Below are 24901 nucleotides of genomic sequence, written 5' to 3'. Positions count from 1 at the left end.
GAGAAGTAACTCAGACTAAATTTCTTATGGAATTACAAGTTACAGGAATACTGGACTAAGCCACCAGTGTGCTGGTTAACATTTAGCCTCTTTTTTTGGCTTGTGGGATCTTAGTTCCCTGACCGGGGATCGAACCTGGGCCCACGGGAGTGAAAGCACAGAGTCTTAACCACTGGACCACCAGAGAATTTCCCCATTTAGCCATTTTTACAAGCTACTCTAGAATCCCTTCAAACATAAACTTGCCCCTGCATTCTAGGGCACTCTGGGCCTGTGTTAGATCAAGGTAGAGAGCATGAGGTTTTGGGGCTGTGTCTCCAGAGTAAGGCTGGGCTTCTGCCAACCTTCCTTCATCCTTTCTTCTAGTCCCTAAGAAAAGGGGAAGGTGAGCCATTTCACTCTTATTTGGAATTATTCCACTGGGGTGAGATTATCACAGGCTAGGCTAAAATTTAAGAAAAAACTGTTTACAGTAACAAGGGAGGCAAATAAAAATTAGCATGATCATTCATTCAGTCATACCTCTCACTCCCCACTTATTGGTACGATTATAATAGGGGAATGTCAAGTGAGGAAATGAACAAGATGAGCCAGGAAGACTTGCAGGGGTAGAGAAAAGGCAGGAAAGACCTGTGTCTGGCAGTTTAAAGATGGGATCTGGGCATCACATGTGGGAGGCCTGTTTCCTAATAAAGGTCAAGGTGCAAATGAGGCTGGTAGGACCAGGAAGTCAGAGAGCAAGATGGCACCCTGGCAATCAAGACACTGCCAGTGTGGATTCCCACATCGAAGCTGAGCAGCTAGTTGTTTTCACAGCCTAGCAAATTTATCTTGTAGCAAAAGAACACAAAAACAATTCCCAGCCAGATACTACTTTTTATTTTCAAGCATTTTGAAATCCTTCCTTAAGTGAACTTCACAAGTTTGCAAGTGTTCTGGTGGTTAAAACAAACAAAACCAACCAACAAACAAGTAGTCGACAGTCACTGGAAAAAGCAAGAATTTAAATTTACATGATTACATTTAAAATCTTCATGTTTACTCCAGAAAGCAGGATTGGAGGATTAGAACTCAGGGATGGCTGTGGGCATTTACAAGGAGCTCTTGCCTCCTTACAAGCTGTGGTCTCTTCAGAGGCTCTCCTATGTATCTTTCATCAGAATAATCTGGGTTCCAAATTTCTCATAGAAAACCGCATCTGTGTGACCAGCAGCAATTCCGAACTTGACTGGCCTGTGTTCTCCAATTTTAATTCCAAACACACAGCAGAGAATAACATCTTTCTTTATTAAAGGGACCCAAGGGACTCCATTTTAGGTAGTATCCTTCCTGCTAAAGAGTGAGTTGGATCTCACCTTTCTCTAGTTTCCTATAATAAAATTTCCTATTTGATAGGACGCATACATACTATATAACCTATGTTTTGACAACTTCCTTAGGGAAGCAAATACAGCATGATCGAACTTCTATTGTCAGAATCACTCTGGTGATTACACCTATTTTAAGGAAAACTGAAATCCGCTACTTTTTGAGTCAGCGAAATGTCCACCAAATAGTTGAAAACATTGATGTACGTGTATTCTAAAACTTACTAAATAATGGGTCAATAAGATACTGGTATTTTTCTTGACAGTTCACAAAGGTTGCCAGGTTAAACTCAGACCTAACATGGGCCAGTGAATACATATACACCAGTCCACACATATGAAATTTTCAACTCAACAATGAGTGGGCCCAAAATGAAATGGAGTTTGTGACCTAGACTTCTTTGGGTCCTGCCCTGCATCTGCTTCAAGCGTCAAATTTTGTTCATTCCATTTTCCAATCTAACCAGGATTTGGAGCTAAAGGGTTATCTGTGTGTGAACTCAAGAAACAGACATGCTAAATATTTTTCACCACACATAACTTCATGAATTCAATAGTGCCTGTTAGTCCATTAATGTGGATCCTTTAAGAGTTCATTAGTGCATGCTGCGGGTCAATGCTTTATGTCTAAATGTACCCTGGCTCATTGTGCTCCACTGAAATGAAAGGTCACAGGTTCCTGCATTCCGTATATGTGTAAAGCAAGTAAAACATAAAACAAACTAAAACAAGTAATGCAGTATTTTGTTGACTATATGTTTTCTTTTTCTCCTTAGTGTTAACCTAATGCAGTAGTTGTTGGAAACATGCATTTGCTACTAATTCAAAGCGCCCTGAGCACCCCTGATTCCCTTAAAACGAAAATTTTCCAGATTTCCAGATTCAGGATGGACTCTGGCAAGAACATTTTATCTTTATTATTTTTTTATTTTTTGGCCACGCCGTGCAGCATGCGGGATCTTAGTTCCCTGACCAGGGATTGAACCCATGCCCCCTGCACTGGGAGTGTGGAGTCCTAACCGCTGGACCGCCAGGGAAGTCCCAAGAACACTGTGTCTTTAAATGATGCATTTACTCTATATGATCCAAAGAAGATCAGCGCAGAGGTCACTAGTTATTAACTAATAATTAATGTAATCCGATAGTCCTAAAATTTTCATGCGTCATTCAGTAAGAACACCACAAAAGTAATCTGCATGTGTTTATATTCATTTCTTGTTCAAAGAAGGTATTTAGAGTCTCCAGCCATCATAGGTCTCCAGTGAGAATAAAAAAGGATTACAAGCACAGCTTGACAAATGATTCAATTATGTAATAAAATTACCAAGATTTTATCGATTTTCACCTTGAGAACTAAAATGATCAGAAGGGGAGTGATCAAATAACCAAAGGAAAGTCACTTTGCAGGGCTGTTACAGAGGTAATCCTGAACACCTCTGGTGAATTAGAATGACCTTCTGCTTTAAGTTTCTGGGGTGAGAACTCTCCTTGAATATTCCCATCCTTTTCACTCCTGCACGTGAAGGCTTTAATTGATAAAGGCAAGGGAAGAGCTTGGGGTGCTAAGTTCCACACCTGTTAGCCAAAACTATTCAAATGGAAAGATGATTCTACATCCACTGTTACACAGAAAATTCAGAAATGATCATTGGGAGAAAGGCCCAATGAACAATTAACATCCATAAAAGTGAAGGACCAGCACTGCTGAAACCTCAGTTGGAAAATCATTGCTAGGAGCCCTGATCCAGTGCCTATTATTTAAATTTATCTTTTAACCTGGACAGCTGAAATAGGTGGAGACTAAACTAGGAAAAGTCTTGAAAAGTATCTGTTCATATTTTCCTGCCAAGATCCCTGAACTTCAAATTTAAAAGTGTGACACTTAACTGCAGTTGAGTTTGGCATTCAGGCTTGATTCTTGGACAAATTTCCCATAATCCTTCAATCATTAATCTGGGTTGGTAAGCAACTCTCCCAACATCTCCAGCTAATGGAGAAATCACTAACATTTACTACAAGTCACAGGAAGCTTTCAAGTTGAAATAGGAAATTGAACATCTTCAGCAGAAATCTTCCCGCTGAGACGTAAGTTTCATTTTAAGGCACTAATAATAAAGGGTATGAAAACAGCCAAGAATAAGTCAGATCTTTCCAGAAATACAAGACATTTCAAAAACACAAGTGAGGCACCTATCTGACCTACTTTAGCATCCAAGGGGACAGAGAATTGAAAGGTTTTCATGGCTGGCTGGTTCAGCTCTTTTCCTTTCTCCCAAACTTATTTACATGTCTCAGATTTCTATTTCCTCAAGAAGCAGTAGACAAAGGTGACAAGGATGTGGAAAAACAAGCAAATCTAGTTTGTAGCCTAGTCACATGATTAATTAATTTCCTATTGACAGCATGGAGTGCTCAGACCTAAGGTTCTTAAGTACTTTTTAAAATTACTTAGACCACAAACCCAGTGTTTGGAACTGTAACATTGTGCTCTTTTCTATTGTTCTGAGGGGGAACTGTATAAGGATAATTAATTTCTCAAGCCTGTGTAAATGGAATTTGTTCATAGCAAATTCTAGAGGGGAAAAAAAAAATCTACCTAGAAACTTCAGTTCCAACAGGATTTTCCTATACATTCCAATGAATTCAATTTTGCCATGAGAAAAGAACTCAATAAAAACAGGGTTCAAGTCAGTTAGGTCAGGAGACCAATGTCAGCAAATGAGTGATTGTGGAGGCACGCGAGGTGGGACAGGGTTTAGCTAAAGGAAGAATGTTTCCTGTGCACACAGACATGCACACACATAGCTGTGCGCTCACACGAATTTTTAAAGTGTGCACATGGGGAAGGCTCAGCACTATTAGACATGAGCATAGATATCTGTTTGCATTTCTACAAAGGAAAGGATCTGACACACGTCACACACCCACAGACACTCATGCACGAGGGCCAGTGTGGCTTGCACAGACTCAGATCCAGAGAATCCTTCTAGAGCTGCTGGCTTCACAGGAATGATTAGTATCTGCGGGATCACACTTCCTCTTGATGTGCAGAATTTTTATCTGGTTTTCTTTCCTGAAATATACCCTCTTCAAGAGTATGAAACCAAGTCCGCGAGGAACTCATCTTGATTCCTTGATAGACATGACTCAGAACAGGAGCTACAGGAGTCAAACTAGCAATAACATGGCCCCTTTGGGATGTTATTTCTGGATTTACTGGGAAGTAGTTCTAGACTTAAACAGTTTCTAGGCAAACAACAAAAAGCAGAGCTCTGGGTGGAGGTGGAGATGGAAATGCCTGGAAGTCCAGAAATCAATATAAACAAAAGAATTGAGCATAACTTAAAGGAGTTTCAACTAAGTTATCACCTCGACTGAGTTTGCTGACTGAAGAACTCCTGCTGACTCGTGGAACTGAAAGATAATAATTGATATGTCAATATTTCTTCTTAGGAAGGCTCAGCTGGGAGTGATGTGGTGGGTATTAAGGGTGGGGTAGAGACAGAGGCCTAAGGCTCAGGTATGGCTCCTAAGGTTTCTGCTTGCCTGATTTCGAAGGAAAGGGCGCTAAAGCAAAAGGATCAGCAGCTGGCAGCTCCGTAGTCCTGGAGGAAAGGGATGTGATGGAAACAGAGCCAGCTATCGACTGCTTATTGGTTTGCGAAACAATTTTGTAGGCAGCGATGGGCTGGGCTTCTGGACTTGGCTCATCTTCTGGGCTATAGTGACGGGAATATTTGGATAAAGACTGGGGGCGGAATGGTTTGCCAGCCACGGGGCCTGAGACAGATTCTTTCTGGGGCTGAGGTCCTTTGTTTCTGTCATTAGGATGGGCGCCAGATTCCAGAGAGGTGCCCCTGGGAGAGACGCTGTCAAGATGGTCTGCTGCTTGTACAGAATGGGAGGGGTGGTTAGACGGTTGGGCAAAACCAGCCATGGAATACTGAGCTCGGACAGAGGGATGCACGGCTCGATCAAGGCCCGGGAGCAGAGGGATGTCATTGGTCTGACGGGGGAGACCGGGCTGCGCAGGAGACTCCGGGGAGGCGCTCTGGGCAACGGTTAACTCCTCCATGGTTTTCTTCTTAGTGAAAGGAGCTCTCAAGAACACGTCCGCCTCCTCTGGCTGGGAAGGAGCCACGCTGCCCTTGCAGACAAATGGGGCTTTGGTGAAAATGTCCACGTCATCAGCGGGAACCCTCGAGCTCCTGAAGGGAGCAGTGGCGAAAACATCTGGCTCACCGAGTCCATCAGCGGTTGGCTGCGTGAGGGCTCCGAACTGGTTCTTTCTTCCACCTTGCGCTGCCTTGGCTTGTTCAGGAGAGACTTCTGGCTGAGTGAAGGGAGTGGCTCCTCCCAGCTTCCCCTGCGGAGGCCTGCAGCTCTCATCCTCTTCTGACGACTCCAAGAGGAGAGGTCGAGACCCACTGCAGTCCAGCATGTCCCCCTCGAGGTCGGTCCCCTCCTCTTCACTGCTGTGGAACGAGCTGTTGCTGGAAGGGCCGTCTCGGGCCAAGTAGTCATATTCTAAACTGTTCTGAGTTTTCATTCCAGGTACTCTGGAGGGGTCTGGATACAGGGGAAGGTCTTTAAAACCCGTTGATTCTTTAAAGTGCTCTACAGTTATTACAGGATAGGAATTGGGCTCTCTCTGGATACCTAGAAAAGCACAAAACGCAGAATTAATGCACAGGTCCATTCAACTCTCCTTGGAACATTTAATGGTCAACCCGTGGCAGAAACATTGTGGAACCAAATAATAGATGTTGAAAATGGAAAAGGAAAAACAGAAAAAGAAAAGTCAGGCAAGGAAACTGCACACAAACTGGAACACAACCAATCACGGTCTCACATTTCGGAACACGATAGGCACGATGTGCAGGAAAGGAGATGAAGATGTTAGGCACAAAGACATTCAGCGTAACTATGCAATGCTCCTACGCACGGGGCCAGGCACTGACACCTGCTCTACCTGGTGCTGGCTCAGGATGGAATGAAAACAAACCCAGTCACTCATCTCCACATCCACCATGACAGTTCTGGCTGATGCAGAAATACTGTCTGGGGACAAACTCAAATCAGATGCGACACGTGGTCATCTGCTCCACACTGCCTGTAACTGAGGATGGAACCTCCCCCCCGCCAAAGCAGGAGAACGTGGCTGCTTGATAAATGCAAAATTACTTGATGATTTACATCATAAGCACTATTCAAAGAGCACAAGAGTGCCTCAAATATGAATACTGAAGGCACTTTCTAAGGGGAGGAGACATAATCAAAATCATATTAAATCAATCACCTTCAGCTAGAGTTGCCCTGGAATTTTGTTTTCAGTCTTCTAAGTTAGCAAAGATCTCCTCTGCTTAAATGAATCCATCATAAAGTTCTTTAAGCAGAAGGAGTAAAATGCACAGGTAATTACAGAAGTATTTGCAAACTCTAATCAACGAATCTATCTCTATCTAGGTAGAGGTGCCTCAGGGTGCTCTGGCTTTTAAAATCAAATAGACAATTATCAGAATGCAAGAGAGCTTACCTTCCAAGAAATATTAGCAGGTTGGAAGTATGTCATTGGGCACATGTTAGCAAGAGGGCAGGAAAAAGGCATATGTAACTAAGCAAGAAGAATCCAGAGAAAAGCGTGGCTGGGGGTAGAGATATCATGTCATCATGGGTTTCCCAACCCACCAGGGTAAGAAATTATAGGTACCATGATTTGGACTCTTACAGATGACTCAGAACCTCTGTACAGCGGAAATTCAATCATCCCCTCCCCACGTTACCCTCTCCCCTTCTAAGCAAACCATTAGGTAGTAGAAACTTCTGCTAACAATTTTCCCCTGCTAAAGTTTCTGCTTGAATTAACCACACAGAACACAGCAGAAGCGGCATCAAAATCAATTTATTGGGAAACCAGTTACTTAGAGGCATTACATTGTAAAGAGATGTAGAGAGAGATCTGAACATTTTAGAAGATACTGTACAAAAATACTATGTTTCTCTGAATCCTGTAACTTTTTAGCAGTGCTTCTTTTTAAACAGTTCTGACCTTAAATATTGTTTTCAGAAACAAAAAAGGTGGGTCCCCCCCCCACCCCGCCACCGTTTTTATTTCTCTTTCTAGAACTCTGAATATATTTGGTGAATTCCAAATTACAGAGTCTTTAAGTTAAATTCTGTACTGGTGCCAAATGGCTTTCTGAATAGTATATGAAGAGGATAAATGTTTCCTTGCATTATAACTTTAGTATGTGCACCCATATGGTGATAGGAAAGCATTAGTCAGGGGACAGGAAATAAACGGAACACCTTCTCCTTTGCAATATATGTGGAAAGACATAATTCTAATCTCTCAGGCAAGTATATCGATGTGAGATCTGTCACAGTGATTCCCAGATGATGATGTCTGTGGGGAAATTCAAATGAAATGGGGCAGAGAAGTTTTCCAAGATAAGATTTGCTGAGCAAAGTGGTACGAATGGCCCCCAAAACTCCTTGAACCGCTTTCTAACACAGTTATCAGTTGGACAGTTTTTAGTTCCCAAAATTAAGTCATGACTTCTCATCTTCCAAAACCACCCTAAAAGCTGATGTGGTTCTATGGGAGAGCAAAATCTCTCTCAGGAGAAAACTGGCAAATTTAGTCATGACCAACTCTGGCCACCACGGGAACCAATAATGAAAATGAGCACTAGTTTGACTGAAGCTAGTGTTCTGGGGAAATTTAAATGGAATGTAGTCAAATCAAATTGTGTGCACAGACCTCCAAAAAGCAGCTACCTATAGAACGCAGGGCATCTCGGATGCCTGCAGTGTTAGAGTACATTGTGAGAGCTGTAAAGTACCAAGTAGGGGTACCCATGTGCAGAGTCAGACAGGCTAGAAGGGCATTCCTAACCTATCTAAATTACTTAACGTTAAAAGTGAGTTCTTGGTCAAGTCAACTGTAAACCTGCCAACTCAGAGCATATTCCATGACCTTCATGATGAATAGGAAAAATCACACCTAAAATTGCGACAACTTTTAAAAACTTATATAGTCACAAAAATACTATAACATCAAGTTTGAAAGGAGAACTAGTCTCCAGTCCTTCAAAACAAGGCCAGACCTATTTCGTCTCTCTCTTTGAACATGAATCTGCTCTATAGGATTGGAAAAGCACCTTTAAAGGATTTTCCCTTGAAGGCCAGATCTCTTAACCTTTCCATTCTTTTTAGAGGAGGTGCAGTATGACCAAGGCTGAGAGCAACCACCCTTCGTAACCCTCCAAGCCTGGCGTTCTGGAGAACAAAGACACGCAGTGGGTATGGGGCACGCAGACATCCACATTCCCTCAGGGAATTCTGGTGGTGGCAGCACAAGAAACAAAGCAGTCAAGAGAAGGACAGATTCTAAATAATTGTAAACAGAAGATAGACATTAAATCTTGTTGGCAGTTAGAGGGTTTTTTTTTTTTGAATATGCGTGTGTTATTGCAGGGAGGGAAAGCATGTATTTTCAGGGTGAACAGTCCTTGTATATGAATATAGCCTTGTACTGTCAGAAAAACATGTTGGAAGCAGTCTGCCTACTAGCAGTGAAAGACTTATACTAATTTAACCTCAGTGCCTTGGCCCAGTTCCTTTGGAAACCAATGGCATGCAGAGCAGATGCCCTGTGACCAGAAAACTCAATAAAGCTAGCCAGTTGTTCTTGGGGTAGGGCTGGGGAGTGATGGGGGGGCTTTGGGCTTAAACCTGGGACCTGGCCTCACAGGGTCAGGGTCTCCCTTATCAAGCATAAGGGTCTTCCTTATCAGGAAGCTTAAGGTAGGGCATTTTGTTCTAATTCCCTCAAATTAAGTCATGTCTCTTTTCATTTTGCTTTAGCACATTAAATTAAGCAAGAAGTCAAAACACACTTCTTTTTCTTGCTCTGATGTAGGACTGCGTGCCAGGTTGAGGTTAAGCACACTTTTTGACACTTCCACTAGGAATAACTCCATTTTAGTCTATTTTGAGGCTGCAAATTAATGTCGATTTCAGTAAGAGCGTATATGCTTCAGAAAGAAGGCATCCTCAAAAGTATCTGATGCTTTGGCAACTATCCTCACCAATTCCCTATTAATTTCCAAAGCAACCCAAAGTGCTGAATAATTTAGAATAGGTTTACCCTGGAAATTTTATCTGATGGACAGTGAGGGCCAGTGTTTCCTAAAAAAGAATGAAAATCTGAAGTCTTAAATTGCAGGCTGGATACTCCTGAGTGCAATATATCATGCGTGACCAGAATTTTACTTTCTCCCATACTATAAAGAGAAATAACAGTTATAGGGAGTGTCAAAGACATAATTCTTGCCCAAAACTGAAGGTGAAGTCTTGGAGTATTGAGAAACCTTCTCGTATAGTTAGCAAACAGAAAGCAAAATACCCTTTACAAGAACTTCAGAAATGTAGCACCAAATGAAATTCACACTCTCAGAGCTGAATCAGGGAATCAGGAGATGTACGTCAAACTAATAATTTCCATGACCTTTTGCTTAGATAATAAAATTAAGCACTGGGTTCTACCATATGCTGTGGAGTTGCATTAAAACCCACGCCTGGAGAATAAGATATTTGATGGGGGACAACACTGGCTAGAGACGCTGGGTCTCTCAAGCCAATAGAGCAATTAAACGAGAGCGATTTCTCCCTGGGCATAAAACTGCCGTTGCCAACATAAAATGTTTAATTAAATTGGCCTGGGTACATTAAAGATTAAATTAGAGGAGGGCAGCTGCAAATCTGTGCTCGCTTTTACAGCTCCATGTCTGGTCATATCAAATGCAGGCTCACAGGGGTTTTATTCTCTATGACCGCAGATGAAGCCGGGGTAGCCATGACTCATTAAAATGTCCTCTGCACGTCTCTCATACATGTCTGCACTTTCCTTGTGCACAGGTGCTTATGGTCACTCAACAATATGTTTAAATCCTTTTCGCAAAAGTGGGTTTTCAGATCAGGAAAAGAGCAGCTACTGTAAGTTATTTATTTACAGCTCTGAACATCATGCTCCTGTTTTAACAGATAAAAGTCTTTTATTTTCCTGTATGTTTACATAAGAAACTTGTTTACAGACTTGTTTTTTATACAATACTTGTGTAGCAAAGTTCAAATTTCACATTTTTCTGTATAAGATAGCTTCATGTACCTCTGTTTGCTTTGTCTTCTTGGGAGGACAGGATAAAGGTCTGTGGTGAATACACATCCATGTGATGAGGGCATGTGCGACAGGGCAGAGAATACTCCTGGGGCAAGACTACATCAGAGTGGGAACCAGGAAGATATCTTCCATTCTAGCAACTACCATGCTGCTGCACAGATCAGCATTGTCCAAAGAACCTCTCTCCCCCATCACAGTGAAAGGAAACCCAAGAGAAACAAAATAGTATCTTGTTACAGATTATTTGAAATGGAGGCCATCTGGGATTCCTTCTGACTCAAGAAATCCAAGCACATCCAACTCTAGGAACATTACTAGTGGGGAAAAGGAAAAGGCTAATAACTTTGTGCTGGTAAAATTACAGTCTCTTGAGAGGAATAAAAGATGGCTTTGTAATATCTGGAGTGTTTCAGTAAAGGTACCATTTTAAGTATCCATCTAATAGTTTCTCTGTTCTGCCTGGCAGCCTCTAATCTGCTTAATTCAGTACTTCGGGCAATCCTGTCATTTTTATCCCCAAACTCTAAGTTCATGGCTACAGAATCCTGAATCTTACAGACTGAGAAAGCTAAGACTCCTGGAACTATAGACAAACATCGGCATGGGAGACTTTATTTTGGCCGAAGTTCTCTACAATGTGCATCTGTTCAGCTGAATTCATATGCCTCCATACCTCTGGGCTGAGGTCAACCCCAAAAGTCTCCTCCTTTCCCCAGCACTACTGAAGGCAGAACTGTTCCTGACCTGGGCGGTCGGGGGGAGAGGTTGTGTTGGTTTGAATCATTTATCTCAGGAGACCCCGAAAAAAGGATTAGAAACAAAGCTAATATTTCATCTTGAGAAAAACAGGTTATTTTCCTGGATTTGTTCCCCTATAATCATTAGCAATCCAAGTTCTATAATTCTAATTTGGGAAGAGCCAAGTCCAGTATCAAATGACACTGAACAAAGTGACAACCTCTTTCAGAGGTATTTTAAAACCCCTATCTTTCAATTTTCCAAACCATACTAAAGACAGGTGAAATCGTATAAGTTCCCTTATTCAGAATATTAAGGAAGTTAAGACTGATTGTTGTCACATTCCATTATAAGGTCCTCTCTGGGAATCTTCAGTGAATTATTCATTCTTCTTACTATCTTCAATAGTAACCACTCTTCAGCTTAGGCGAGTGATTTTGCTTTTTGGAAACATCTAAATGTTATTTAGAACCAAGAGTGGTAGGAAAAGATCAAGAAAGAGAGCATGCTACTTTCAGATGCTGAAAGCGATACTAATTAGATAATACAACTGATTTTCTTATATTTTATTATCTTTCTTGATAGTATTGAATATTTCTAAGGAGAGAAGTTTCAAAAATAACATAAACGGTGGCAGCATCATTAGAATAAGTATGTTTCCCAAGTAAAACCAGATGCCTTTGAAGGGAACACTCAATTAGGTATCACAACTCTGATACGTCTGCTAAAGAAATCATTAATTATAATCACATTTAGAAGTGTCCATTTAAAGCTTATCTCCTCTGAGGGCTGTGCTTTTAAAAACACTGGGACTTGAATTTGGTGATCTAGTTATCTGAATGCTGTAAAGGGAAAAAAAATCCAATTTGTGATGTTTTCTGGTACAGGTACTACTTATGCACAGTCAGAATAAAAGCAAATCAGAAACATATGCTTACAGTTATTTGTCCATTTTTAAATGGCAGGTCCTCGATTATACAGTTTAAAAGAATTGAAATCTTCTGATACTGTTTTGTTGGAATAGGTAGATACGTGTGTGTAATATTAAAAAAAAGGAAAATCTATGTCCAAAACTCTGTGATGATTTATGGGTCTCTTCAGATAACTAAGAGAGAGAGCAACCCGGGTTAGTGAAAGCCCATTGTAATTCTCTAAAATGTAAATACTGCTACAGTAATAGTAAGAGCTACAGAAGATAACTGAAGAACATCAGGATTATATAAATCCTTCATAGTCCTCCTGAAGCATCATAATAAATACTTAGAACCCTAGAATTCTATAACCTTAAAAACCATCTAGTCCAAACCCATCATTGTCAGTAAGGAGCAGCCCTAAGAAGTGAAGCCCCTGCTGAAGCCCCACTAGGCCAGGGACTGGCAAAGGTCAGGACAAGCCCCCAGGTGGCCTGTCCTGCCCGGGTCTCTTCTCCCACCACCTGCTTTAGGTCCCACATCTGTGAAATGAAGTGGATGGACTAGAATAATCTCTAAGGTCCCTCTTGTAGCTCAGTCTACAGTTTCAAAGTTCTATCAATTATTAGCATACTATACTCATCTCAAATAAACCCTTTTAGCTCAAGGATGATGCTATAAACTAAAGAGGTCCCTTTAATCAAGTCACTCACATGTCTTCCTTAGCAGAAACATAGTTCTCTCCTTTGAAGCCCTACTCCTAAAGAATAAACTCAAGATAATTTCATGTCATTATCCCCCTCAGGCTTCCTCCACCCAGTCTCTCTTGTTTCTAGTCTATTCATTTTCATTAACATTCTCCATTAAGCTTTAGTGAGCCAAATGACTAGATAATATATCTCAATGTGATTACGGGTAATACATGAAAGGAATAATTTAGAGACACTTACCTAATTTCTAAACTGTACTCTTCGTGGTTTCAATTAAATTGAGAAACTAGATATTTCATTATATTTCTAACATGTATGTATGAAAAAAAATCAAACTGGAAAACACAGGCATAAAACATTATTCTTATTTAAAAATAAACATCTCTTTCATTAGTTTATATATTCTTTCTATGTCTGGGAAAAAGAATACCATTTTGATCTTCAGTAATATTCCTGTCCATAAAGGGGCAAACCAAGTCCCATTTTCACTGCTCTCCAATCATGGAGAGCTCTTCGAGGATATCTTTTTTTTTTTGCGGTACGCGGGCCTCTCACTGTTGTGGCCTCTCCCGTCGCGGAGCACAGGCTCCGGACACGCAGGCTCAGCGGCCATGGCTCACGGGCCCAGCCGCTCCGCGGCATGTGGGATCTTCCCAGACCGGGGCACGAACCCGTGTCCACTGCATCGGCAGGCGGACTCTCAACCACTGCACCACCAGGGAAGCCCGAGGATCTTTTTTAACCCTCAGCAGGTAGGTTGTGCCTCCCTCAATTTTGGAAATGACCCATTATCCTAACAGAGGCCTGTACTTAGTGTGTCTAGTTTCAGCTGACACGGAAGTACTTAAAGTCAGAAGGAAGACTGAAAGGTTCCAACTTTTCCTCTGATACCTTTCAAAGGCTGTTCTCACATTGCTGGGGTCAAAGCTTGACCTCCAAGGTACAGGGTTTTGCAGGCGGTTGTTGCTGTTCAGCTTTCTTTCTTTCCCCCTTAAAGAGCAAACGTGAAGAAGAAGAACAAAAGTGCTAGACAGGGAAATGAGCAATGGACCTGGAATTTTATTGGTACAAATCTGATCAACTAAGAGGTTCCCTTCTGACCATGAAAATGGCACTCAAGGAAGAGAACCAAATGGGGTTCTCTGTGCCTACCTCTTTCAAAAGGGTGATTCTATAAAACTGCTTTGCATGTAAGGAAAAAAATATACTTCGGTGAGTAAGGACATATACAGAGGGTGACCATGAGTCATGTTGTCACATCAGTGCAGGGGCCTTTATTTATTTTATGAACAATATTCTAAGGTTAGTGAGAAACTATGGTTTGTTTTGTTTTTTTAAATCTAGGATGCCAAGGAAAACCAACTGAACATATTTCATTGGCTGCATCCTTCAATTCAAACATCAGAGAGAAAGAAAGGTAAGTAGCCCGAGTCAAACTGTGCCTAGTGTGTCAGCATACTTATTTCTGATTATCTGAAAATAAACAACATGCTTATTCTACAAAGACAGAGGACCTGCTGAAAGCTTATAGCAACACACAAGTCTACTCAAAATGATTCCATATGTTACACTGTAGGATTGCTGCGTAGTTAGTTATACAAGGGAAAGAGATCAAAACCCTGTACAGACACCTGATATCGGACTTGAAACGCCAAGTGGAAACAGAACTATTCAGCGTCTTCATTTATACACAATTTACAATATTTGATTCAAAATAAAAATCACAAGAAAAATACATCTGTTTCTGCTACAATTCCTTCCCCTCCCCCATCCACCCCCCCCCATGAAAAGTCTTCTAATAAAAGGTATCATATTACCACCACTGTCTGGTTTTGGTCTAATTCTGAGATCCCGGCTTGGGACAGTTAACACGAAAAGGAATGGCAATACTTGGAATTTATATAATGTACACATTTTATCCAAGGATCTCAAGTACTTGCAGTCATGTCTCCAGATCTGAGAAATCACGGTTCAATGGAAGCCAGAGTGCTGGACGAATGCTGGGCAGGTTGCATGGGGTGTGAAATCCCTTGGCTAAGTCTACGATCAAACAAGGTCAAAGTTGGTTGGCTAGAGCTGGGCTCAATTTCTCTTTCCAAACATATACCATCAGTCAGTTTTACCCTCTCTTAAACCACACACCCATCTCCAGGTTACTACCTCGAGTTAAGACCAACTGAAGAAGCCATGTCCTCATGATAATGCAGCAGCATAAAAAGCAAAAACAGAGAAACACATTCATCAGCAACGGGCCAAAGGAGATGGGGTTGGGAGGATTGATTTGGGAGGCCATTCCTAGCAAGAATGAGACAAAGGTGTCAATTCACTAGTTTCAGTTACAGTTAAGCTTTTGGTGGAGTCGATTCCAGCAGAGGTGAAGCTCATGGCATCTAGCGTTTGATTTAAGATAATGCTATTGAAGAAGGGTAATGAGAAAACACAGCAAACTAACAGAGAGGAGCTGGCCAAGGAGTATCTGGAGGGCCAAAGTGGTTTTCTTTCCTTATCATCTCTATGGGAGAAGGCAAGGGGTAGTAGGAGATTAGGGCTAGAAGGCCCCTTATTTGCAGATTAAAAAAAAAATCATTTTCTTTTAACTCTGTAATGAAAACGTATATTACGGTATGAAGGTTACAGAACTGCATCTGCTACTGGGCCACGGCTACAGGTCTATGAGCTGATCCACCAGCAGTAAAGACCTGGCTAGGTTGGGAAGACTGGACTCAGAGCTCCCACTGCTGTTTCTAGAGTGCCCACCTGGAAGTGGAGAGATAGGAATTCAGTACAAAACACAGAGGGTTAGGGTTTAGATGTGCAGAACAAGCAAAGGAGAAACAAAACAAACCAAAACACCCTAGAGAAACAACAATTTACATTTTGCAAACTCTTAGATGTTAATTTTTAAACATATAAATTAGCGATCCACCACCTCCCACCAAACGTTCAAGCACTGTGTGTATACCCTACTGTAGGCAGGAGACCTTGCAAAGAGGATGCTATTTTCAAATGAATAGCTATTTTGCCTGAGAACTGCTGGCTGTACACTAACTTCCTGATAACATCAACTCATTTCCCTGTAAAGTAAAAATCCGTAATTTTTGATTTGGGGAGGAATTGGTTATTAAGACTACTGTAATAAAAACATGGTTTAAAAATATATAGATGGGGGATGGGATAGGGAGGGTGGGAGGGAGATGCAAGAGGGAGGGGATATGGGAATATGTGTATATGTATAGCTGATTCACTTTGTTATACAGCGGTAACTAACACAACACTGTAAAGCAATTATACTACAATAAAGATGTTAAAAAAAAACAAAACAGCTTTGGGTTTTTGAGCGTAGAAAATAAATGTAAATAACACCTATATATATGTGTATATATACGTGTGTATATGTGTGTATATATATATGTGTGTGTATATATATGGTCTTAGGGCAATTCAGTGTTTTATGGCATGGTCAAATGATTTTAAAACAACAAAGAAGAAAAAGCATGCTCCACAAATGTCCAAAAGATGCAAATGATATCAAAGTACCATTGTTAACCTCTTTGGGAAGAATATTTATTACAGATTGTTCTAATTATGATAAGAAATATCCTGTGCGTTGTTTTTTTTATATATATATATCTTCAGGTTTCCATTGACTGAAGATCGCTTTATTTTTAGCTTGACACTTTGTAAAAACCAGCTTTTAGTCAAACTATTACTTTTAGTCAAATATTACTTTTCTTCTCTCTAAATAAACACCATGGTCATGCTTTAAGATACCTATATTAGTACCTTTACCTGTGTCTCCATCTATCTACACTGGTCCAGCCCATAATGATTGTTATTACCCCCAATTTCCTTCATTAAATGTTGATGCTTCCTCCCCCACACACACCTTGTAGATTAGGTACATTACTATTTTGAAGAGAGCTGATGTCAAACTCTCCTCTTTTCCCCATCCTCTCTTTCTTACCTTGTGGGTTTTTGGTTATCAATACAGGAATAGGGTCAAACTCATCTTCTGCCACCTTGTCCGAGCCCTCAGGGACATCAAAACCTGAGATGAGATTACTATCTTCCGCAGCTTAATACAGAATGCAAGTACACAAGCAGAAACAACAGAGGTAGAGATTAGCAAATGAGAGAATACATAAGAGGCACACAGTTCCCAACTGTACAATCACTGTTGTTTTTAAAGATGAAAATGCTTATTTTCCTGAGTTGAAATAAAAGTAGTAAAGCTGGAAAACTTGGGGAAATAGGGAAAAATGCTTCAGAGCTGGCCGTGTTAAGACTTCCATAAATGAGAAGGGAGAAGTGTTATAGGAAGAATTCTCCCTACCTCTATAAGGCCATTAAATGTAGCTATTGTGAGATATCTCTTCACCGTCAGTAATTCACAAAGGCACGGGATTTAGTCATTTATCTTCTTTATTGAGCAAACAGAGGCCGGACTAACAATATTCAGAAACACTCAAAAAACAAGGGCAGCGTGGAGATAATCAGTCACCCTTTAAGAAGTAACCAGTGTATACAAGGCAAACAGAATACTTCTGAAAGAACTCACTGCCCTGTGACTGGGAAAAAAGACACTCAAACACTGATGCCCCAGTAACGTTGGGGCAGAAGATCACTTGCACTGAGATTTCAAGCTGAAGTTTACTAGAAGTTCTTCTCCATTCTACAAGCAAGTGCTAGCTGAGCACCTATTTTGCAAGTGATGTTTCTCTGTAATTACTCATTGCTGCTGACACACTCCTGTCAGACATAATTGGCTAAATAGGTAACTTCTCTCTACACGCTCTATAAAAACATGGTCATTTTAATGCTATTAAGGGTAAAAACAAAAACTCAGCTATTACCATTGCAAACCAAAGGCTAATTATTTTTTAGTCATCTCAGGGAGGCTTCCTTCCTAAATTTCCTTCAGAAAGGACTTACAAGCTGTTCCTTTAATATGTATTTGCTCCTTCCAGAAAACCACATTCACTATCTAAGCCCAGAAAGTTTAGTGAATGCCTGCGTACGGTAAGCCAGGCATAGTGCCTGTCACTCTCATGAACTACTCACTGAATAGCACTCAATTCAAGCTACCTCTGTCCCTCAGAATTTCAAACCAGTATTAACCCAAGACTAAGAAATGGAAACAGTAGATTAGAAAGAGAAACCCAGTAATTAATCATGACTCAAAGGTTAACTAAAATTCAAAACTTTTACGAGTTCAATCTTTGAGACTGACTTTTGAAGACTGATGCTTTTTTCTTTACTGTAGTGATCACTATCAAAAAACTTTAAATCTGATTTAATGAAACAGTTTTAAGTTCTAAGGCCAACAAGTATCTAATTATAGTCAGTTAGTGGACAGTCAACTCAACCCTGAGCTGACTGCAAAGGTATGTAGCTCTGTCTTTGATAGAAAGCATGGAATATCTGCATTCCAGGTGACTGCCAGAAAGCAACATCTCCACAGTCTGTTGTCCCAGCCTTATTCAATATTCTTACTGAGAGGAACTTTAACACAGGGGCTAAGGGTACAAACTCAAGTTTTCCACTTAAGGAGGTGGATAAAAAACTTCACTAGCAAAGACTTTTGTCAAGGAAAATTCTCAGGAGTTGCTCAGTTCTTCTCCTCTAAGGATACATGTGGGCCCAAGAAGAGGAAAGCATTTACCTTTATGGGCCGGAGCAGAGATCGCTATGGGGGCAAATTCTTCCAGAAGGTCAGTAGTAGGGTTAGAAAGCAGAGAGCAATCAATCAGGGAATCTTCCCCGGTGAGAGAATCTGAGTCCAGATTAACAGCATCCCAGGTCAGTGATGGCATTAAATGGCACACACAACAATATCATGAGGTTAGGTCTTAGCCTTTAAGTTACTGCATTTATTGGGTTGGCCAAAAAGTTCGTTCGGGTCTTTCCGTAAGCGCGTACAAAAACCCGAACGAACTTTTTGGCCAACCCAATACATTATACGTACAAGCCAAGGCGGGAGAAGGAAAACCAAAAGAAACCCGTTAAGCACCCTGTATTTTCATCTAGAGAAACATGTATTTCTAAACTTCTCTTAACAGATATATATAAATATGGAAGAATTTTTTTGCTCAGAGGTTGCTGGTTAAGCAAGTAAATGGTTTGGATGTCAATAAAACTTTGGCAACTCAGTTCTCAGCAAATGCCATTTGGGAAAAAGGACTTTGCAACTAAAGAGTTTCACTTAAACTTTCCCTAAACATTCACTGAAAAAAGTTGCTATAAGATGAGGTATCCAAGCTGACAAGAAGGGGGTTGTCCCTGGCTTATTATTAGCAGAATATGGCATGATTAGGCAGTACTTTTTTAGAACTCAACCCAATCCCCATTCAAAATAGAATGATCTTGTCTCTTATTAGTATTCTTTAAATCTGAATTGCTCCTTGGAACACATGATTTTGCTTTTAGTTAAGGAACAGAAGGAAGATTAAATTCAGAGTTCAAGTATTTCAACACATAAATTGTTTTCTGGGAGAGTTTTCTAGGAGAAAACAGCCAAGTAAGCACAAGGAAAAAGAACCATATTGTCTTCTGTGTCATTTTTTTTTTTAACCTGGATGAGTTTATTCTCATATTTCCTAGACTTCTAATTGTTTCTGTTCCAAGTGAGCAAAGTGGACGCTTTTATCAAGGTAATTATGGACTCAATAAAAATGAAGGTTATCAAATCTGTATTTAAGGAATTGTAGTTAAGGAATGGATCCAGGGAAGATTTCAACTTTGCCTACAATTTAATAGCAAATCACCTAGATGTGATTAAAGCTCTGTGCTGGGAATAGAATGTTAACACACATAACACGAGCCCCCATGGACATCACTGACATTGTTAGATCCAAAAGACTGCTCAGTACCCAGGAGGAGTTAAGGGCATCCTTACAACTCAGCAGAGTTCTTTAATTAAGGAAGTAGAGGGAACCCGCCACCAGTGACAAAAATCTTCAATAAAGACAGACTGAAATCAAAGAAAGCCCAGGTATCACTCTACAAAGAACATGGCTCCAAAAAGGTACTCTACTCTTTAGTGAGGAAACACATCGCTCAACATCTAAAGCTGGGGCTGTAATGATACAGAGCATCCATTCCAGGAGGAACTAACCAGGCTGTGAAATAAGCCCAGGACCACCTGCCGCAGGTGGAAAGCCTGACTCCGAGGGCTCCCCGAACTGACCAGTTCCTGCAGCCCCAGAGACTCCTGACTGACCTGTGCGGTTTGAGGTCACAGATTCCGTCTGAGAGGGGAGGCGCTGGGCCGCCGGGGGCTCCAGTCCTGGTATCAGACTCTCAACAGCAACATCAGCTTTTTCTTTTGTAACAGAGCATTAAGAGAGGAGAGGAAAGGGTAAGGGAAAGGTAATCAGAAGGTTCCTTGGATGATTCTGTGAAGGCTTTCTTCTGCTTGTCTCTAAAATGCCCATCTCAGGTAAGATGGAAAGCACAGTAAGTTGCTTGCTTTCTGCTGCTTCGAGTGTCTGGGCTTCACTGACAGAGCAGGCACGTGCAAGGTGAACCACGGTGGCTAGTCTCGGTGATTCTCAGTTTTTACAGATAAATGCTGAATGCGAGCCATTCAAGCAGACCTCTTACGTGTCAGAAGACATAGGCTCAAAGGCACCTTAATGTCTTCTGGTAATTGTGCTTTGCTTAAGGGATAAACTTGGGGCCAAACATGCTCTGTGCCTTGCAGAGGCCACTAGTCCACCTCAAATCCCATGCCATGCTGTAGCTGGAGGTACTCTTTACCATGTGACATGCCCCAGCTGGAGGAACATCTCTCTGAAGGGTCATAGCATTTCTGAGTTCTAGGACTTTGTGCTCCTGTAGTACAGGGGCCCCGGACATTTTATAGGTCTTGCCTGCCTTGCGGCTGGAGCACAAGAAAATGTAAAAGCAAGCAGATCAAGCCCCTGCCCTGGATTCTACTCATAGGGCCTCAACGTGGGGCAAATGTTTTCTCAGTTACTGACACTTGGCACATACGGAGGCCTTCTAAAGAAGAATCTGCTAAAGGTGAAGTCCACCTGGAAACCAACTTTTTTCATGAAGCTTTTGTAACGAAATGTGAATTTTTCCACATTCCCCTTAGTTCACAAGAGATTCACTCTAGAAATCTCAGTGTTTCAAGAATAAATAACGGCGCTGTGCTGCTGAAAGGCAGAGATAACACTTCGTTTGGGGCGATAACAAGGGAGATTAAACAGCCCTGGCTTCTGGGTTAGCACAAGGCATCACTCCAACACCAGGAGGCTTCGTGGCATTTCCGCTCCTCAGCAGGGCTATACTCAGTAGGGAATCTGTTAACCAGTTAGTTGCCATTTTTGAAACAGACACACATATCATGCATGACTGAAGAAACAGAGATGATGACTTTACCAATTACAGCATCAGAAGTGCTACCAAAAGGATCTGTCATAGGCAAGAGGTCAGGGAGCAGAAGAGAAGTGTCAGGAGATTTGAGTCCCTCGATTAGTTTTTCTAGGTTGGGCAGAGAAGTAAAGAGAAAGCAAAAATGCAATGAGATATTCAAGTAAGCTGATCGTTTACCATTTTCTATACAAACACATTTTAGGGGTCAAAATTTTACATAGATTCAGCATAAAAACAAATACTGCTAGTATCTTGTTAAAAATAGGCTCTCAAAGTTTAAAAATGATTATTTCCCCAAATGAAGTAGTCACTTTGTAAGACATTCAAGATGCTGCCCTAAGTTTGTTTTTAAATTTGTGGTATAATTTACACTGAATAAAGGCCACCGATTTTAAGTGTACAATTTGATGTATTTTGACAAATGTACACATAAGCACCACGGAAATAATGATGTAGAACATTTCCATCACCCCAAAAAGGGCCCTTGTGCCCCTCTCTAGTCAATGCCTTCCTCTTACCCCTAGATGCTGGCAGCAACTCATCTGCTTTCTGTCCTTATAGCTTTGCTTTTTCTACCATTTCCTACATAGTATGTAGTCTTTTCTGATGTCCTTCATTTAGCATAACGTTCCTGAGATTCCTCCATGTTGTGGCATACATCAGTAGTTTGTTTTATTGCTGAGTAGTGTTTCACTGTATGAATGGACCACATTTTGTTGACTCATTCATCAGCTGACGGATATTTGGTTATTTCCAGCTTTTAGCTATTAAAAATAAAGCTTCCATAAACATATGCATAGAAGTCTTTGTGTATTCATATCTCTTCCTGGGCTTAGTTTTGAATCTCTCTCTTTTTTTTTTTTTTTGGTCTTGCATTTAGAAATGGTTTATGACTCACCAAGAGAAGCAATGAAACCACACCTAAGTTAACTTTAACAATCATTTATTGTCTGCCAACCGAGAGCTTGTGACACCCCTGGTATACTCTTATTATTAAACTGTCAGATCTCACAAAATTCACCTAAGCCTGCAGATGGATTACTTTTGATGTCTTCTGGCTAAAAAAACAAAAGGACACGAGAAGCCACCAGATTTGTCACACCTGATCACTTAATGTGTGATAACATGGACACATTAAGGATCCTTCCAAGACAACTCTTTAGCCCGATCCATCAACAACTCTCTACCTGGAACCTATTAAAAGTAGAGCATTAAAATAAAGTTTCTCAAGTAATTAAAAAAAAAAGCAGAGCATTAACTTGACACAAAGTAATGAATCATAGACTCTTACAGAAAGAAGGGAATTAAGAGCTCATACTTCCTTTTACTTACAAAGAGACTGAGACCACATACGTTCTATAATTTGCCCAGTTAAAGGCCTGTCAACAATGTTTTTTCTATCACAAAAACAAACTGCCTTTAAGATAAAGCTAGAATTTTTTTTAAAATGTCTGAGAAAAAGAAATGCAAAGTTCAAGTATGTGTGTATAACATTTTAATGAATCTGTATTCTTCTAGGCTATCAGGAATCAAGATAAGCAAAGATGAAATAGATATTCACTGAGGGATAGAAACCAAATTTCAGGTGATCTGTAATCTAGGTGATCTATAACTACACAGATGAAACAAAATAATGGATTTTAGCATCTTGGCAAGATAATTTGCTTTGGTACAATTAACATACTGCAGGAAAAGCCATTTTTATACGTGAAGCCAATTTACCATCTTTGAAATGTATAACATGTGGCTATCTTTGAATTAAATACCAATATGCTACATATCTCATTTATACCTAATTTTTATTGAAGGAAGGAAGGAAGGAAGGAAGGAAGAAAGCAGCGTCTCATCAGCAGGGAAAAAAAAACAGCGTTCTAACCAAGTATACAAGTGTAATAACATCAGCACTAATCTTGAACTGTACATGACATTATAAGAAAAGATGTTTAAAATATCTTGGACAATTTTCAGCATACTGGCAAAAGTAAGATGGTTTTCCCCAAAAGTCTGATTTTTCATTATTCTGAACACTAGCTTTTGTTTTATTCCCCCCACCCCGAAAGGTTCTCTCACTTAAAAAAAAAAAAAAAAAGTAATGATCTTCTATCCTTTTAGCACTCAGATATTTGCAATCTTGTGAAGCAATGGATAAAAAGTAAAGGCCCCAACATTACTTGTTTTTCATACAGCAGTTTGTCTTGGCCTCTCCAGTGACTGGGTGTGACCCTGGGGCAGTTCCTGAAACAGATCTCCTTATCTGTAAAATACAGACACCTCCCCCTAACCTTTTTGTATTAGTCACTCAAACATCATCTCTAAGCCTTTCTCCACCCTCCCTGCCACATTAGGAACTTTCTGGAACACTGTGCTTTCGCTTCTCCAGCAGCCCTGAAGGCAGGGAAGGTCTCTTCTTAATTTCTGTGTCCCCAGTTCCTGGTTCCTTCTCGTCCTCTGTCAAATCTCTGCCTTTTGGCTTCACTGGGGAGGTGGGGAGAACAGGGGATCAATGGCAAAAAAGCAGGTCCTTCAACAAGAATCTGATTTTTAAAATTAGCCATTAGCAGAAAGCATGAGGGTAAAAGGGTATGTGCGTGCATGCGTGGGTACCTGTGTTGTATCGTAAGATGGAATGGGGTGGGGTTGGGGTAAACTGCCACATTCTTTTCTGACCAAACCTCGAAGTAACAGGCTGCTCACACAGATAATCTGGATGGTCAGTGTTGCTTAGGAATATTCAAATCTTAGAACTGTGGGAGGGAGGAGCCAGGGGTCAGAGTAACATCAGGCAGGAAAACAGAAGTGAGAGTCCAGGGCTGCTGCATAAGTCACGTCGGCAGCCTGTGCAAAAATGGTTTCTTTCACTCCCGGGGCTCTTGCGGCTGTTGGTTACTCAGTACTGACCCCCAGGTGCTATTATAACAATGGGTGTCACTTGCATTTGTAGAGTTCAGTGTCAAACATTTTCATCATTCACAAAAAAACCTGGGTTTGGGAATACTGATACAGTTGAGAGTGGACATCAGAAAACGTGAGAATGCGTGACTTGCCCAAAGTCACAGATGGGACATGGTAGAGCCTGGACTTGACTTTCAACGTTTCCTCCACATGCTGCCTACAGGGTGTGCTTAGCTCCATAACCAGAGGAGAAAGTGTTTTCACACAGACATGGTACCATGCACAATGGTCAAGTTATAAAAGGTATGTTAACACTGGAAGGAACTTTAGATCTTATCCAATTAGCCTTCTCATTTGCAGATGGGGAAACAGCTCCAGAGAGGTGAAGTAACTTGCCTAAGATCTTACAGCAAGTAAGCCACAGAGGTAGCCAGGACTAGGACCCAGAGCTTTATGTATAGAGATTCAATCTCCTGGTTTAACTAAGGCTTTGATTGCTTTAAAGTGTACAGACTCTTAGAAGATAAATTTTAAGCTATTACTGGTCATTTTTGGTCACTGTAAATGAAGAATGTGAGGACAGATTGTAATGGGAGGGAAAGATTGTAATGGGAGGTACAGGAGGCTGACAGTCTCTAAATCACAGCCTGGAGGCCTCCCAGGTGCATCAAGGTCTGGCTTTGATATCCTTCCTTTTATGAATTCTGGCCTCTCTCT

At 40.9% G+C, this 24901-nt stretch overlaps 1 protein-coding gene across 10 annotated transcripts in view; it reads right to left on the bottom strand.

Moving 5' to 3' along the window:
* Positions 1 to 856: 856 nt before the first annotated feature.
* Positions 857 to 24901, bottom strand: part of AAK1 (AP2 associated kinase 1) — a 168163-nt gene continuing 144118 nt past the window's right edge. For 5 of the 10 annotated variants that reach the window (XM_089923055.1, XM_089923057.1, XM_089923056.1 and 2 more), the window contains 2 exons: positions 16875 to 16985; positions 857 to 6026 (listed from right to left, as the gene is read on the bottom strand). In XM_089923055.1, the coding sequence (XP_089779181.1) occupies positions 4897 to 6026; positions 16875 to 16985 (1241 nt within the window). In that variant the 3' untranslated portion in view covers positions 857 to 4896. Of the gene's footprint in view, positions 6027 to 16874; positions 16986 to 18572; positions 18684 to 20129; positions 20232 to 21298; positions 21401 to 24901 lie in introns of all 10 variants that reach the window. The other 5 variants (XM_089923058.1, XM_089923059.1, XM_089923063.1 and 2 more) reach the window with 2 other exon arrangements.

The sequence above is a fragment of the Delphinapterus leucas genome, chromosome 13 (genome assembly GCF_059928025.1).
Source record: "Delphinapterus leucas isolate spDelLeu-1000000601 "Yukka" chromosome 13, BTC_Dleu_Yukka2, whole genome shotgun sequence".
Lineage (NCBI taxonomy): Eukaryota > Metazoa > Chordata > Mammalia > Artiodactyla > Monodontidae > Delphinapterus > Delphinapterus leucas.
The sequence above is the reverse complement of the archived record's forward strand: the minus strand, read 5'-3'. Positions and strand labels throughout refer to the sequence as shown.